At 63.0% G+C, this 15664-nt stretch overlaps 1 protein-coding gene across 1 annotated transcript; it reads right to left on the reverse strand.

Moving 5' to 3' along the window:
• Positions 1-472: 472 nt before the first annotated feature.
• LOC144936423 (interferon regulatory factor 6-like) lies at positions 473-14644 on the reverse strand. The gene is made up of 10 exons (XM_078863470.1): positions 14304-14644; positions 6712-6884; positions 6301-6478; positions 4857-5023; positions 4284-4329; positions 3841-4095; positions 3350-3513; positions 2338-2587; positions 1760-1884; positions 473-1555 (listed from the first exon to the last, which is right to left on the reverse strand). The coding sequence occupies exons 1-10, from the start codon at positions 14587-14589 to the stop codon at positions 1259-1261; spliced, it is 1941 nt and encodes a 646-aa protein (XP_078719596.1). The 5' UTR covers positions 14590-14644; the 3' UTR covers positions 473-1258.
• Positions 14645-15664: the final 1020 nt, after the last annotated feature.

Genomic DNA, 15664 nt, shown 5'->3' on the forward strand with positions numbered 1-15664 from the left:
CGATGACGGAAATTATTATAATAATCAGGGTGGAATCTCCGGGTCTCCTTGTGGTGCCTGTGCTGTGTGCGGTGTCTGTGCTGTGTGTGTGTGTGCTGTGTGTGCGGTGTCTGTGTGGTGCCTGTGCTGTACGTACTGTGTGTGGTGTGTGGTACCTGTAAGGGGGATGAGGTGGGTAAGGGGGGTGAGGTGGGTGAGGTGGGTGAGGTGGGTGAGGGGGGTGAGGGGGGTGAGGTGGATGAGGTGGATGAGATGGATGAGGTGGATGAGGTGGATGAGGTGGATGAGGTGGATGAGGTGGATGAGGTGGATGAGGTGGATGAGGTGGATGAGGGAGGTGAGGGGGGTGAGGTGGGTAGAAGGGAGACCAAACACCAACGACCGCAGAGACTGCGACACGCAAGTCAACTCAGAATATTTATTCCCACCGCGTCACGCACAGCGAAGGTCAACCTTGACCCACACCGGAGAGGGCCCAGAGAGAGAACGGCGGTGGCCGCTGTTGAGGTCAATAGGTCACCGCCCACTGCGGCTGGCGAACCCGGACTGCGGCCGCTCCGCACGGGAGCAGCGCGCCGCTCCGTGCGTGTTGCTCGTCGCTCTTGCTGGTGAGAAGCCTCGAGCGTCGGCGTGGGCCACGATTAATCCACTGCTCCAGCCGGCGACACCTCGATGCTGCCACTGGCGTGGAGCCGTGTGCTCGGGGTCACGTGCCGTGTGTGCGTGTGTCTGTATGTATGTGTGTGTATGTGTGTGCGTGTGTCTGTATGTTTGTGCGTGTGTCTGTATGTGTGTGCGTGTGTCTCTATGTGTGTGCGTGTGTCTGTATGTGTGTGTGTATGTATGTTTGTGCGTGTGTCTGTATGTGTGTGCGTGTGTCTGTATGTGTGTGTGTATGTATGTTTGTGCGTGTGTCTGTATGTGTGTGCGTGTGTCTGTATGTGTATGCGTGTGTCTGTATGTGTGTGTGTATGTATGTTTGTGCGTGTGTCTGTATGCGTGTGTCTGTATGTGTGTGCGCGCGTGACAGTACCTGAGGTGCTCGCTCACGGTGTCTGACTCTCGAGTCTACGGGTGACGGGATGGAGCAGTATGGGGTGGGTACCTTGTGGCGCTACACTATCAACCCTGGTCCCAGCCCATCCCTTGTCCAGGGAGTTTAAAACAGAACTACTTTGTGGGGATCAATAATACGAAAGCCCCAACCCATGTGCTTTCACATGGCCGAACAATGCTGCTGCTGTTACTGCTTCAGTTGCTAAATCAGCTGTAGGTGCAGCTGCTGCATTTGATTTTGCTGTAGCTCCTCCAGCTGTTGCTGTAGCTCCAGCCGCTGCTGGTGCTGCTGCTGTTGCTGCATCAGCTGTTGCTGCTCCTGCTGTTGCTGCTGCTGCTGTTGCTGCTGATGTTGTTGCAGGCGGAACCTGAGGTAGGCCACGATGTTGTCGTTCTCGTTCTGCTCCGAGATCTGGAGCTGGTCCGAGTTGAGCGATATGGAGCAGAGTGGAGCTCCCTCTGCCAACTCGCGCAGCATGCGCATGGCTGTGGGCACCACCTGTGCACAGGGACGCACGGGGACACACGTGGACAGACGTGGGGACACGTGGACAGACGTGGGGACACGTGGACAGACGTGGGCACACGTGGGCACACGTGGGGACACGTGGACAGACGTGGGGACACGTGGGGACACGTGGGGACACGTGGACACACGTGGACACGTGGACAGATGTGGGGACACGTGGCGTGGCTCACACACCTGCACCATGATGAGCTTCTTGTGCCGAGGCCGCTGACGGTCCGGCCACTCCTCCCCGAAGCAGAGCAGCACACGGGGGTCGGGGAGCTGTGCGCCCCCTGCGTCCTGCAGGCACGCCAGCAGCTCTGCGGGGCCGAGTCGGTGGGGGGGCAGGGGAGGCGGTGGCATCCCGAGTTTAATTCCCACTCGTGGCCAACAATGGTGAGGAATAACCGAACTGATCCTGGGCCTCACTCCACCCGGCTCGACTCGGCCTTAGACGAGCAGCCGCTACGGTGTGTCAACAGCCGCTACGGTGTGTCAACAGCCGCTACGGTGTGTCAACAGCTGCTACGGTGTGTCAACAGCCGCTACGGTGTGTCAACATCGCCACTGGGGAGGCAAAGGTGGCCGGGCGTGCTGCGGGGTCACACCAAGGGTGGCGGCAGTGCCCCAACAGTCTGTGTGGGCCACACGGGGGACCTTGATGCTGTTCCCACTACGCGTGCGGTGAGCGCGTGCCGTAAGTGCGGTGAGCGCGTGCGGTGAGCGCGTGCGGTGAGTGCGGTGAGTGCAATGAGCGAGTGCGGTGAGCGTACCCGCGATGTAGACCTGGAAGTCGAGCAGCTCCGTGGGGGTCTCTCTCTCCAGGAGGCACGGAGGGGGCGTGGGCCCCCCGGGGGCCACGTGACTCCGCGACCAGAACACGCGGCTCTGGCCCAGCCGCGTGGCCAGCAGGCGGCCCCCCCGCGCCTCCAGCACCAGGCCCCGCTCGGTGAAGCGCAGCACGCGCTCCGTCAACTCCCGCTGCCTCCCGTCCGTGATGCACGCGGGCGACGGGAACGCGATCTGAGCGGGGGGGCGGGGGGAGCGGGGCGGGGAGGGAGCGGTGAGAGGGTGAGTGGGTGGGTGAGTGGGTGGGTGGGTGAGTGGGTGGGTGGGTGGGTGAGTGGGTGGGTGGGTGGGTGTTTGAGTGGGTGGGTGAGTGGGTGGGTGAGTGGGTGGGTGGGTAGGTGAGTGGGGTGTGTTTATTACTATCCACGTGGGGAGGAGGAAACCGGAGCACCCGGAGAAACCCACATCTTGCCCGTGAGAGGGCAACACTCTATCCCCATACGCATGGACACAGATGGCGATTAGTCCACTTCGCTGTGCCGCCTTCTCCTGGCGAGCCAGGGCACGGCTCCCCCTCGACGCCCACGGGTAGAAGGGAGTTTCACGACATCTGTCAACGGTGCTCCACCAACCCTCGCTGCTGCCGCTGCTGCTGCTGCTGCTGCCTCCACACGCAGCGCTGGGTCATTACGGCAGCCACGTGCAGCGTAGCCAACACCGCCACCGCCACCACCACCACCACCACCGCCACCACCGCCACCACCGCCACCACCACCAGGCGCCCGGCTTGCGTGTAGCTTCATCGTGGCGGCGGTTGGGGGGTGGGAAGGGGCAGCCTCGTGCACGTGAGCCCCACTCACCCACCCACCCACTCACCCACCCACCCACTCACCCACTCACCCACCCACCCACTCACCCACCCACCCACTCACCCACCCACTCACCCACCCACCCACCCACTCACCCACCCACCCACCCACTCACTCACCCACCCACCTGCTCGTACTCCATGGGGCCCAGCAGGCCGTTGTACTGGGGCGCGATGTCCCTCTGCAGGTCGAGGTCGCCGCTGTAGAGGCGGCAGCCTCTGCCGCCCCGCACCGTGACGGGGGCCATGACGCACGCCCCGCGGTACTCCATCTGCAGCTCCAGGTCTGTCTCTGCGTGCGGCGAGGCAGGGCTCTGAACGGTCCGTTTCGAATGTAAGGGCTCTTGCCCGGAACGTTGTCTGTGATTGTGCATGGGGTTTCCTCTTGGAACAGCGTTCGTGATGCGTGTGTGGAGAGCGTGGAGGAGAGCGTGGAGGAGAGTGTGAGAGTGTGAGAGTGTGAGAGTGTGGAGGAGAGTGTGAGAGTGTGAGAGTGTGAGAGTGTGGAGAGTGTGGACGAGTGTGGACGAGTGTGGACGAGTGTGGAGAGTGGAGGAGTTTCATTGCCATGTAGAAGAAGGCAGCGGCAGCGAATGTTGCGAAGGAGACGATCGCTGACCTGGAGGCAGGGAGATCTGGGGGAGCGCTCGGAAGCCCCCCCCCTCATCCGGCATGGGCACGTCCACGGGGGGCACGTCCAGGGGGGGCATGCACACCTCCGGGTCGAGGTGGATCGCCGAGGGGGCGGGGGGCCCCCCGGGGGGGACCCCGATCATCCTCGCCGCCTCTGTGGCGGCGAGGCCCCCGGGGCGCTCGGGGCTCAGGCCGAACAAAGAGGGGCCTCGCTCCCAGTGGGGGTGGGGTAGCGGTGGGCCTGCGTGAGAGGCGGGGTGCGGGGGGGGGGTCAAGTCTCAAGGTCGCCGTGTGTACGTCGAACTTCTTTTCGCGCGGTCCGCAGCCAACCGCGCTGACCGCAGGTGCGGGGCCGGGACAACTCGGTCAACACGAAAAGCAGTGTTTGGGTCGATGCGTGAGTGGTGGAGCGGCCGATGTGAGGTCCACCTTGATCGTCCACCAGCGTCAGCATCTCAATGTTCTTGTTCAGCTCCTAGAGGGGCAGAGTGACATCATCATGACCAACACCATCATCAGGGTGGTAGCGGTGTCAGCTTCACCATCAGTTCCTCACCCGCTGCCTTGAATTGCCCACCGCCGAATCACGACGATTGCTGCCCACAGATGGATTCAAGAATCCACTCGATCCATTGCTGTACTGCCATCTCTTGTGCTGCCACCTCTCAGTCTGAGCCCAACCAGGCTAGGTGCTGCTTAGCGGCCGAGATCTGGTCATCGGCCAGACCCCGTGGGTTCAAGCCAAGCCCGTCACGTGACCCCTACCACCCCCGAGCCTCCACCCTACCCCCAAGCCCCCCAACCCCGTGTACCCCACCACCACTCACCCCCGTGTCCCGCACCAACTCCTGCCCCCCCTCCCACTCCCATGCTCCCCCTCCTGCAACTAACTCGTGTTCGTCACTCACACCTCTTGACCCCCCCCCCCCTCACAGTTCTTTACCCCCCAAAACCCTGCCCCTCCCCTTCCAATGCCCGTGCACCCCCCCCCCCCCCCCCCACCGGATTCTCGCTGGGGATGCCGTAGTCGATGCTGGGAGTGTAGGGGGGGAGCGACTCCGGACTCGTCGCGGGCTCGGCGGAGTTCACCTCGTTCTCATCTTCGTCCTCCTCATCCTCCTCCTCATCCTCCTCTTTTGGCTCCTTAGTGCCCAGCGGCTGGGCCCCGCCTGTCAGGGGGCAGCGGGGGAATGGGGTGGCGAGGGTCCATGACGGAGCGAGGGGCAGTGTGACCCCACAGCCATCCTGCGAGGCACTCACGGCAAGTCCGCTCCGCTCCACGTCCTCCCGAACCGCATCGGCACATCTCCTCCACTCCAGCCCGTGCCACACAACACAAAGACCCCCCTTATAGCCTTAGCAGACTGTTGGGGCAAGTGCAGTTAACGAGCACCCTCTCGAGGCCGGCAGGGCACACGAGTGAGTGCCTCTGTCTCCCTTGTGGCGACGTTAGCACATGACACTGGGTACTCGCTTGAGTCACTGGTGTTGACCGTGACTGAGAATCGAACCCGGGTCGGCAGCTTCGTAGCGCGGCGTGATAACCGCTACAACTACAAACAAGACAAAGATCCCCCGTATAGCCTTAAACGACTGTTGGGGCAAGAGCTGTTAGCGAGCATCACGCCCGGCCGCTTTTATATGCACACTCGTGTACACACACACACTAATGCACACACCCACACTCGTGTACACACTCGTGTACACACACACACACTCGTGTACACACACACACCTGTGTACACACACACACACACACTCGTGTACACACACACACACTTGTGTACACACACACACTCGTGTACACACACACACACACTCGTGCACACACACTCGTGTACACACACTCGTGTACACACACACACTCCTGTACACACACACCCACACTCGTGTACACACACAGACACACACACGTGTACACACACACTTGTGTACACACACACACTCGTGTACACACACACACTCGTGTACACGCACACACGTGTACACACACACACTCGTGTACACACCCACACTCGTGTACACACCCACACTCGTGTACACACACACACTCGTGTACACACATACACCCGTGTACACACACACTCGTGTACACACACACACGTGTACACACATACACCCGTGTACACACACACAAACCCGTGTACACACACACACCCGTGCACACACACACACGTGTACACACACACACACTCGTGTACACACACACACACGTGTACACACACACACCCGTGTACACACAGACACACTGGTGCACGCGGTGTGCTCACCGTAGGGCACGCGCGCGCACCACTCGTGTACACACAGACACACACGTGTACACACACACTCGTGTACACACAGACACACACGTGTACACACACACACGTGTACACACACACACACCCGTGTACACACACATACACCCGTGTACACACAGACACACTGGTGCACGCGGTGCGCTCACCGTAGGGCACGCGCGCGCACCACTCGTACACCTTGTAGGGCGGCGTCTCCTTGGAGGCGTCGAGCACGCGGCGGAAGTCGCGGCTCTTGTTGAGGGCGCAGCGCAGGTTCGTCTTCCACTTGGGGGGGTCGGGCGCGTCGCGATCCTCCTGGAACTTGCGCGAGGTCACCGCCCACGCCTGCCGGGGCCAGGGGGTGGCGACAAACACGGGTGGAGGGGACGGAGGGGGGGTCAAGGGCCGCACGAGGAGCCGGGCTCACGTGTGGCCGCTGGCCGCGCTGCGCCGCGAGGAGCCGACCGTCGTCGTTGCTCTCACGAGTGCGCCCTTCGTGGGAGAGTGCGCGGCGGGGGGGGGTGAGCGGGGAGAGGTCGTGGGTGTGTGGTCGTGTGTGTGGCTGTGTTGACACTCACCCTGTACAGAGCGCACGGCTCATTGGCCGCGTCCCCTCTGCACACCTGCGGCCAGGGCACCCGGAACTGCGTCTTGGAGTCGTCGAGCCAGCGCAGGCCCGGGTAGCGGCCTCCATCCACCTGGTCCACGAGCCAGGGACCCAGGCGGGGCTTGTGCCTCCCCCCACTCATCCCTGCTTGCCCCACACCACACACAACACGCACACCACACACACACAACACGCACACCACACACACACAACACGCACACCATACACACACAACACGCGCACCACACACACACCACACACACACAACACGCACACCACACACACACAACACGCACACCACACACACACAACACGCACACCACACACACACAACACGCGCATACAGAAACTCAGGTGAGTCGTTCCCACGGGCGGTTCGGGGCCAGGCCGAGGCGTTTCTGGGAGGTGAAGCCCCGTCTCTCGGACTTCAGAGACGGCGAACTCCTCCTTCCTGTCGGAACGTGAACCACCCCTTTACATCCCGGCTTTAACCAGACTGGATTGTGTGAGTCATGGAGCTCGCATGCCCAGCCACCGCATGCCCAAGCAGCTTGGGCATGCGGTGGCTAGGCGAAACGTGCGCGACACGGGCAAGAGAAGGGATGTGGAGGATGTGGAGCTGAGTGGACTTGCTGAGCCTCGTATCAGCGGTGTCAAGGTTGGCTTCTGGAAGAGGCTCGTGAAGGACGTTCCTGGACAGTCGGAGGCAGTCGTCCTCCAACAACAGCAGAGGGCAGAGTAGATACGCTCACAACAACGAGCAGAGCGCCCTTCGGCTAAAACTCAGTAGGGAACAAAAGGTGGCGCATCTTCCAGTCCTCTCAGTCAACCCATGGGCACCTGGGCCTCTCCCGTGACCTCTTGTGACCTCAAATTGCACCTAGCCTGGCACCAGCGCCGTGGTGACGTCACAGCGACGAGTGGCGAATGGCGCTGGGGAGGGGTGGAGGACTGCATGGGTCATGAATGGGGAAGTTGGGAGCCAAACGTCGCCGTCAGAGAGCGGGTGGGAGAGCGTGAGGCCGAGAATGCGTGAGTGGGTTGGTGAGTGCCTGTCCCGGGGGCGAAGTTGGTGACTGGGTGAGTGAGAGGGTGTGAGTTCACGAGCAGGTGGGCGCGTGGGTGAACGTGTGGACACGTGACCGAGTGAATGAATAGATGCACGCGTGCGTGCGTGCGTGGGTGAGTTGGTGGGCGCGTGGGCGGGTGAGTGGCTGTGTGAGTGGTTGATTTGCGTGCGTGGGGGAACAGGGATCTCACGAAACAAGTAAATGCGGAAGGCGAACAGGAAGTCAAACTTTGGTCACGTCACGTGGTGTCGCTTGGGGAAACGTGGCGGGGCTGGTCGTGGGGGGGGGGCTGGTGGTGGGGGGGGGGCTGGTGGTGGGGGGGGGCTGGTGGTGGGGGGGGGTAATTCCCCACACAGCTGCAAGGGAATTGGGGGGAGGCTTCCAGACCCCCCCCCATCCGGCTCCTGTCTCTTCGTGGTTGAGCGTCGCCATGATTTGTTTAGCGCGTTGGGGGTGAATCTCTCCACAGCCCAGCGGCGCACCGCCCCTGGCACCCCGCCGAGATCGCCATGCAGCGCGGCGTGACGGAACGCGAACCCTCTCACGTGTGTGCACCTAGCCTGGCACGTGCTCTATGGTGACGTCGCCGTAGAGGCGAATGGCGATTGCTGCATGTGCCTGTGTGTAAGAGTACGCGTGTGTGTGTGCGCGTGTGTGTGTGTGCGCGTGTGTGAGTATGTGTGTACTGCGCGTACTGCACGTGTGTGTGCGTGAGTGTGTGCGCGTGTGTGTGTGTGAGTGTGCGTGTGTGTGCGTGTGTGTGTGCATGTGTGTGCGTGTGTGTGTGTGCGCGTGTGTGTGTGTGTGCGCGCGTGTGTGTGTGCGTCACTGTGGGGAGCGGTTGTGCACAGGTAGCGCGCTGCGCTACGAACCCAGCGAGTTCGACGGGCGGACTCCCGGAACCAATCACTGCCGTGTTGCGGATCTTAACCCGTTCTGGGTCTCCCCCTAGGTCAACGCAGCCTTAAATGCGTACCCCAGCCCCTTCCCCTCCGACAACCTCCCTCCCCCGCCGTGATCCCCTCGCACCTGCGATTAGCACGCTTGGCTACGTACGGTGCGACAAAAGTTCAACGCACACACATCCTCACCTTGTTCCCGCAGGGAGCTGGCGGTGGGGATGTCGGGTGAAATCGCTGCGCACCTGGGCAGGTGAGGGGTGGTGAGGCAGGTGAGGGGTGGTGAGGCAGGTGAGGGGTGGTGAGGCAGGTGAGGGTGGTGAGGCAGGTGAGGGGTAGTGAGGCAGGTGAGGCAGGTGAGGGGTGGTGAGGCAGGTGGGGGTGGTCAGACGCACCAGGGCGCGTGTCTCTTCCGGTCACTCAAGAGGGCCCCCGAGTCTCTGGCTCCCACCGAGTCTCTGACTCCCACCGAGTCTCTCTCTCTGTGACTCCTCGCCTGTCGCTATTTCCCTGTCTGTCGGTCACTCTTCCTCTCTCTCTATGACGCGTCCTGTCACTCTGCCTCTACGCCTCTCTCTCTCTCTGCGCTGGGAGCTCGGCGCACGGATTCCGGGAGTCGGCGCGGCGCGTCACTTACGGGCACACGGGGAGTGGCCACGGGGGGCGGGGCGCGAGGCTCGTGGGGGTCGTGACAGCGCCCCGCGTCACGTCGCCCCGCGTCGCCTCGTTCTCGTGGCGCTCTGTCCGACACGATTCCGTCTGTCGCCGCGTCGCTGTCGTGAGCCGCGTACCCCGCTCACTGCCTCCACCGCACCCCGACACCGGCCCGGACCATTCCTCGACTGACTCCAACACTCGGCTTCGACCGCTGACAAAGGCCTCTCGGCCGAAACGTCGAGTCGTTGATTTCAGTGAAAGGAATTAAGTTGCATTTCGCCTGTCAATCGCGTCGAGGGGGGAGCACGCGAGCCCCCCTCCCTCCCTCCCCGCGCCCACCAGAGGGCGCCGCGCGTTTCCCTGCACGCGCGCGGCGCCTCCCGTCGCCTCCGCCAGGGGGAGGCGGAGACGCGCACGTGGCGTGCCGGGGGGGAGAGCTGGGAACCCGCGTCTGATTGGTCAGTCAGGGGTAGGGGTGGAGCTGAGACACGTGTCTGATTGGTCAGTCAGGGGAAGAGGTGGAGCTGCGTCACGTGCCCCGCACGCAGTGACGCACGCGCTGCGTCACACGGCGACCTCGTGCAGTCGGGACGAGCACGCCGAGTGGCTGTCCCACAGACGGCGCCGCCACGCTCCTCGGGAGACGCCGGCCGCGTGGCTCGCGTGTTCACCGAGGTGCAGATTGCCTCCGTGTCACAATCTTGGCTCGCAGCTCACCACCAACACCACCATCACGACCGTCCACCCATAACGAGTTGGCCGTCTAGACTCTGTGCCCGCACGCAGTGCATGGCGAATCACCAGAACAACGGAGTTGGTGGCGTTGGAGAAGAGGCGGAGATCTGGAGCGATATCTTGTGGTTGTGAAGAGCATTGTGCTGTCAGACGTCGAGAGTAGAGGCCGACCGAAATTCGGTTTCTGTTTCGGCGCGGAAAGTTGGCAAATTGCCACTTTCGGCATACTTTCGGTTTCGGCCGAAAGTCAATTTCTAACTTTCGGTTTGGGCCGAAAGTTAATTTCTAACTTTCGGTCTGGTTTCGGTTTCGGCCGAAACTGATATTGACTTTCGATCGTCAACCGAAGATCTATTTTTAGAATATAACGCTCGTGCTAAGTCTATCAGCCGGTCAGTCGGCGCTAGGCAATCCTATGCGATAGGCTGCATACACACACACTGTGTGTGTGTATGTGTACACACACACACTGTGTACACACACACACGTCAGCAGCAGCAGCTTGCGAGCGAGGTTACAGCCGCAACATTGGTCTGGGGCCGTCACGCACCTGGGGGGGGGGGCAGGGACTGCGTAGCGATTCACGCTCTGCGCTACGAACCCGGCGGCCCGAGTTTGATTCCCGCTCACGGCCGGTGACGATTATTTGAACCGGTCTTGGGCCTCCCCTAGGTCGATTCAGCCTCAAACAAGTAAGTGGTGTGGTGTGTCAACATCGGAGACAAAGGCGGCCGGCCGTGGTGAATCCAAGTCCCGGGTGAAGCCGGGTAGTAAAGCTAGTACAGTATTTCATAAATCTTGTGTTCCGTAACTTCGGTTATATACCTTTCTGTTTCAGTCTTGGTCGAAAGCCGAAACCAGAGATTCAGTTTTGGTCGGCCTCTAGTCGTGACTGCCCCGTGAGGCGTCGTGGTGACTGCCCAGTGGCACGTGGTGACTGCCCAGTGACACGTGGTGACTGCCCTGTGACACGTGGTGACTGCCCCGTGACACGTGGTGACTGCCCAGTGACACGTGGTGACTGCCCCGTGACACGTGGTGACTGCCCTGTGACACGTGGTGACTGCCCCGTGACACGTGGTGACTGCCCAGTGACACGTGGTGACTGCCCCGTGACACGTGGTGACTGCCCAGTGACACGTGGTGACTGCCCAGTGACACGTGGTGACTGCCCAGTGACGCGTCGTGGTGGCTGCTGTACAACGCGGACTACCGCTCGACTCGAGTCGTCTGGTGCCGCCTGAAGCTGCTGCGCCCTTCGCGTCCAGCCCGAGCTGGCGCCTGGCGAGCAGCAGCAGCAGCGGCGGCGGCGCCGCAGGCGGGTCGGTGCGACTCCCGCTCACGTGGCCCAGTGCCAGTGACCTCTCTGTTACCCCGCGCCCTCAGCCCCCACCCTCAGCCCCCACCCTCAGCCCCCACCCTCAGCCCCCACCCTCAGCCCGCCGTAAACACTGCGGGGTGCGGGAGGCGAGGGGGCAAAGTTCATGGTGCCCGCCCGGGGCAGGATGTGTGGGGGGCGGGGTGTGGGTGGGGGGGGGGGTTGGGGTGGATGGGGAGGGGGTTGGTGTGAATGGGGGGGGGTTGGTGTGGGGGGTGGTGTGGGTGGGGGGGGGGTGGGGGGGGGTTGGTGTGGATGGGGAGGGTTGGTGTGGGGGGTGGTGTCGGTGGGGGGGGGGGGTGTGGGTGGGGGGGGGTTGGTGTGGATGGGGAGGGTTGATGTGGGGGGGGGATTGGTGTGGGGGGGTTGGTGTGGGTGGGGGGGGGGTTGGTGTGGGTGGGGGGGGGTTGGTGTGGGTGGGGGGGGTGTGGGTGGGGGGGGGTTGGTGTGGATGGGGGGGTTAATGTGGGTGGGGGGGGTTGGTGTGGGGGGGTGGTGTGGGGGTGGGGGGGGGATTGGTGTGGGGGGGTTGGTGTGGGTGGGGGGGGTTGGTGTGGGGGGGTGGTGTGGGTGGGGGGGGTTGGTGTGGGTGGGGGGGGGGGGGTGTTGGTGTGGGTGGGGGGGGGTTGGTGTGGGTGGGGGGGTTGGTGTGGGTGGGGGGGGTTGGTGTGGGTGGGGAGGGTTGGTGTGGGTGGGGGGGATTGGTGTGGGTGGGGGAGTTGGTGTGGGTGGGGGGGTGTTGGTGTGGGTGGGGGGGTTGGTGTGGGTGGGGGGGGGTTGGTGTGGGTGGGGGGGGGGTTGGTGTGAGTGGGGGGGGTTGGTGTGGGTGGGGGGGGTTGGTGTGGGTGGGGGGGGGTTGGTGTGGGTGGGGGGGTTGGTGTGGGTGGGGAGGGTTGGTGTGGGTGTGGGGGATTGGTGTGGGTGGGGGAGTTGGTGTGGGTGGGGGGGTGTTGGTGTTGGTGGGGGGGTTGGTGTGGATGCCCCCCACACAACAACTCGACTGCCCCCCCCCCCACCGATTGCATCCCTCGCCGGAGCGAGCGCAGGCGATGTGATCGCTTCCTGCGCTGAGGTGGCAAAGCCCCCCCCCCCACCTCGCCCCCGCCCGCCCCTCCCCTCGACACATCCGTGACCTCCTCGTGAACCCGGCCGGCACCGCGCTGCGGGCCGCGTTATCTGCGCCGCCGCCGCCGCGTAACCGCGTCCACCCTCCCTCTACACCTGGGCGGGAGGGGGGGTCATGCCCGGGTCACCCACGCATGCGTCACGTCGAGGGGAACAGAGTCTGCCGTGAGCACGGGGGGTGCTGCGCTGATAGGGCGGCAGGTGGGGGGAGGGAGGGGGGAGGGAGCGCAGGCTGCAGCACGGACACCGTGCAGGAGCAATGTCTCGTGTGTGCGGGGATGTCAGCGCCACGGTGCGGTGACAAAACACGCCGATACACGTGGGGGGGGGGGGGCAGTTCTGATTGTGGGGGGCAGTGGGCTTGATACCAAAAAGGTTGAGAAGCGCTGAGATAGTAAAGCGAGGGGGTGCAGAGAGGGGAAGGCGCTCAAAGGGAGGATGGTGAGGAGGGCGAGGAGGGTGAGGGGAGTGAGGGGGGTGAGGGGAGTGAGGGGAGTGAGGGGGGTGAGGGGAGTGAGGGGGGTGAGGGGAGTGAGGAGAGTGAGGATGGTGAGAAGAGTGAGGGGAGTGAGGATGGTGACGGGAGTGAGGGGAGTGAGGGGAGTGAGGATGGTGAGGAGGGTGAGGGGAGTGAGGATGGTGAGGAGGGTGAGGGGAGTGAGGGGAATGAGGAGGGTGAGGGGAGTGAGGGGAGTGAGGATGGTAAGAAGAGTGAGGGGAGTGAGGATGGTGAGGGGAGTGAGGAGGGTGAGGATGGTGAGGAGAGTGGGGCGAGTGGGGCGAGTGAGGGGAGTGAGGGGAGTGAGGGGTCTGTTTCTGGCGGTGTCGTGGGAGCCGTACAGAGAAGGTGTCGTGGCCTCCCCGCCCCCACATCGCACTCGTGGCTCTGCGATTCAGGAGTCGATGTTCATCTCGGTTGTGCCATGTGGCTCCCCTCGCCCCTCCACTCCCTCCCGTCCCTCCCATACCTTTCCGTGATCTCTAAGTACCTCGCGTTCGCTGTCACTCTTCCCTCAATGCCGTGTGGCACGCCCCTGACAACTACATCGTTCCATTCTGTCGTCGCTTTGTAAGCACGGCGAATTGCCTTGAGCGAATGCGCTCTGCAGTAACATGACTTAGATAAGTCGACAAATAAGCGACGAGTGGTCGCATTGCCCGAGTCGCTCCCTGCTGCCCCTCCCCTCCGTCACGGCCTTCTTCTCGGGGTCACGGCGGGGGCAGCCTTCACCTTGAGCCTCTGACCTCACAAGGAGTTCCACACGAACAGTCCGGGTCCAGCCCCGGGTGGAGCCCCCACCCTCCCTCAACTCCCCCCCCCCCAAAGTGCTCGAGGGATGGGGTCCCACTCGCCCACGCCCGTATCATGGATTGAACTGTGGAGGAGCAGCCGAGCAGGTGCTTCCGTGAGCACCCCAGGGGGTCAACGCGGCCCAAGGTCTGCGCGTTGACCAGGCTGGCTCGGCTACAGAGCCCCTGGCGAACTCCGTGTTGGTGTGAGACTCAACATCAGCCTCTCCAAAGCCTCCCCAAGCAGTCGGACCACAGTGCGGTCAATTCATATTTAACTTGTCACTAAATTAGTGACGACATTTATTTTGCATTTATTCCTTCGCCGTGGTTGACATCGTGACATTGTTGTGTTTGTAATCATACACATTGACTATTATGTTAAAATAAAAAATACAAACAACTGAACCTTCGTTAGCAGTGCCACGCACCGGGTAGCCCGGTGGGGGGGTGTGGAACGGTTCTGGCCCCGCAATCGACTCAGCCCCGGTTCGCGTCCGAGTCCCGCGCGGGTTCCGTGGCCCCCAGTCGCGGGGTGCGACGGCCGTGACCGCGATGCGCGCGCCCAGGAGGCTCCGCGGCTCCACAGACTCACGCGGTGTTTGAACCGCGCGAGTCCTCACGGCGTTCGTCGGGCGCCGATGTCTACGAGTCCAACACGAGCAGGAGGCCCTGCGCCCCCACTGCGCCCCCATCGCCCCCAAGGAGCCCGGGGAGCGCAGGCGCGAGGCCCCCCCCACAAGAGGCCGGACCCCGCCAGTCGGGGCAACAGCAGCAGCGGCGGCAGAGTCCCGTGAAGAGAGGCCGCGACTGGAGAGGCAGGGAGGGGAGAGGCAGCGAGGGGAGAGGCAGCGAGGGGAGAGGCAGGGAGGGGAGAGGCAGGGAGGGGAGAGGCAGGGAGGGGAGAGGCAGGGAGGGGAGAGGCAGCGAGGGGAGAGGCAGCGAGGGGAGAGGCAGGGAGGGGAGAGGCAGGGAGGGGAGAGGCAGGGAGGGGAGAGGCAGGGAGGGGAGAGGCAGGGAGGGGAGAGGCAGGGAGGGGAGAGGCAAGGGGAGAGCGAACAGGGCTCCTGGCACCAATGCGAGCAGCTGCGGCTTGCGGGCCACAAGGGTCGTTTTGTCGTCCGCCTCGTGGGGGTCCGGGCTCCCCTGGTCGGAGGGAGGGACAGGGCGAGACGGAGCACCACGCGTTACCATGCGGGGGGGGGGGGGTCTCCGTGCCGAGTTCCACGCGCGGTGATGGTGGAGGAAGGGCTGCCGGTGGTGAGCGGCAGGAGCCACGCTTGGGACCGAGGTTCCACTGAGTCGAGTGCGCCTGGTCTCCCGCCGGTGGACTTCCACGAGAGTCGTCCCAGGTGGAGCGGGGTGGAGACGTGAGGTCACCAAGGTGGAGCGGGGTGGAGACGTGAGGGCACCAGGCGGGCAGCCAGGCGTCAGCGCGGAGAGGGCAAGAGCTGACCACTTGTGCTAGGGCAGTGCACATCTCTCTGTGTTCTAGATTTGAAGCTTTCGTGACTGCAAGGATTCATATTCTTAGGTTTTTTAGGTAAAGTCACGTTGGTAAAACATCAAAATTAATAAAAAATAAAATAAAATAAAGATCACGACGTTTCGGAGGCAACACAAGTCTCCGTCATCAGGTGGGACCGTCACAGCCAGATTAGCTGCATCAAGTGAGGCAATGATTCAAGATGTAATCCCTTAAAAGCGAGTTGAGGGGGGAGGGGAGGGGGCTCATCAGAATGTGGCAGCCAATGAATGGAACGTATCGGC

This window comes from Lampetra fluviatilis, chromosome 16 (genome assembly GCF_964198595.1).
Source record: "Lampetra fluviatilis chromosome 16, kcLamFluv1.1, whole genome shotgun sequence".
NCBI lineage: Eukaryota > Metazoa > Chordata > Hyperoartia > Petromyzontiformes > Petromyzontidae > Lampetra > Lampetra fluviatilis.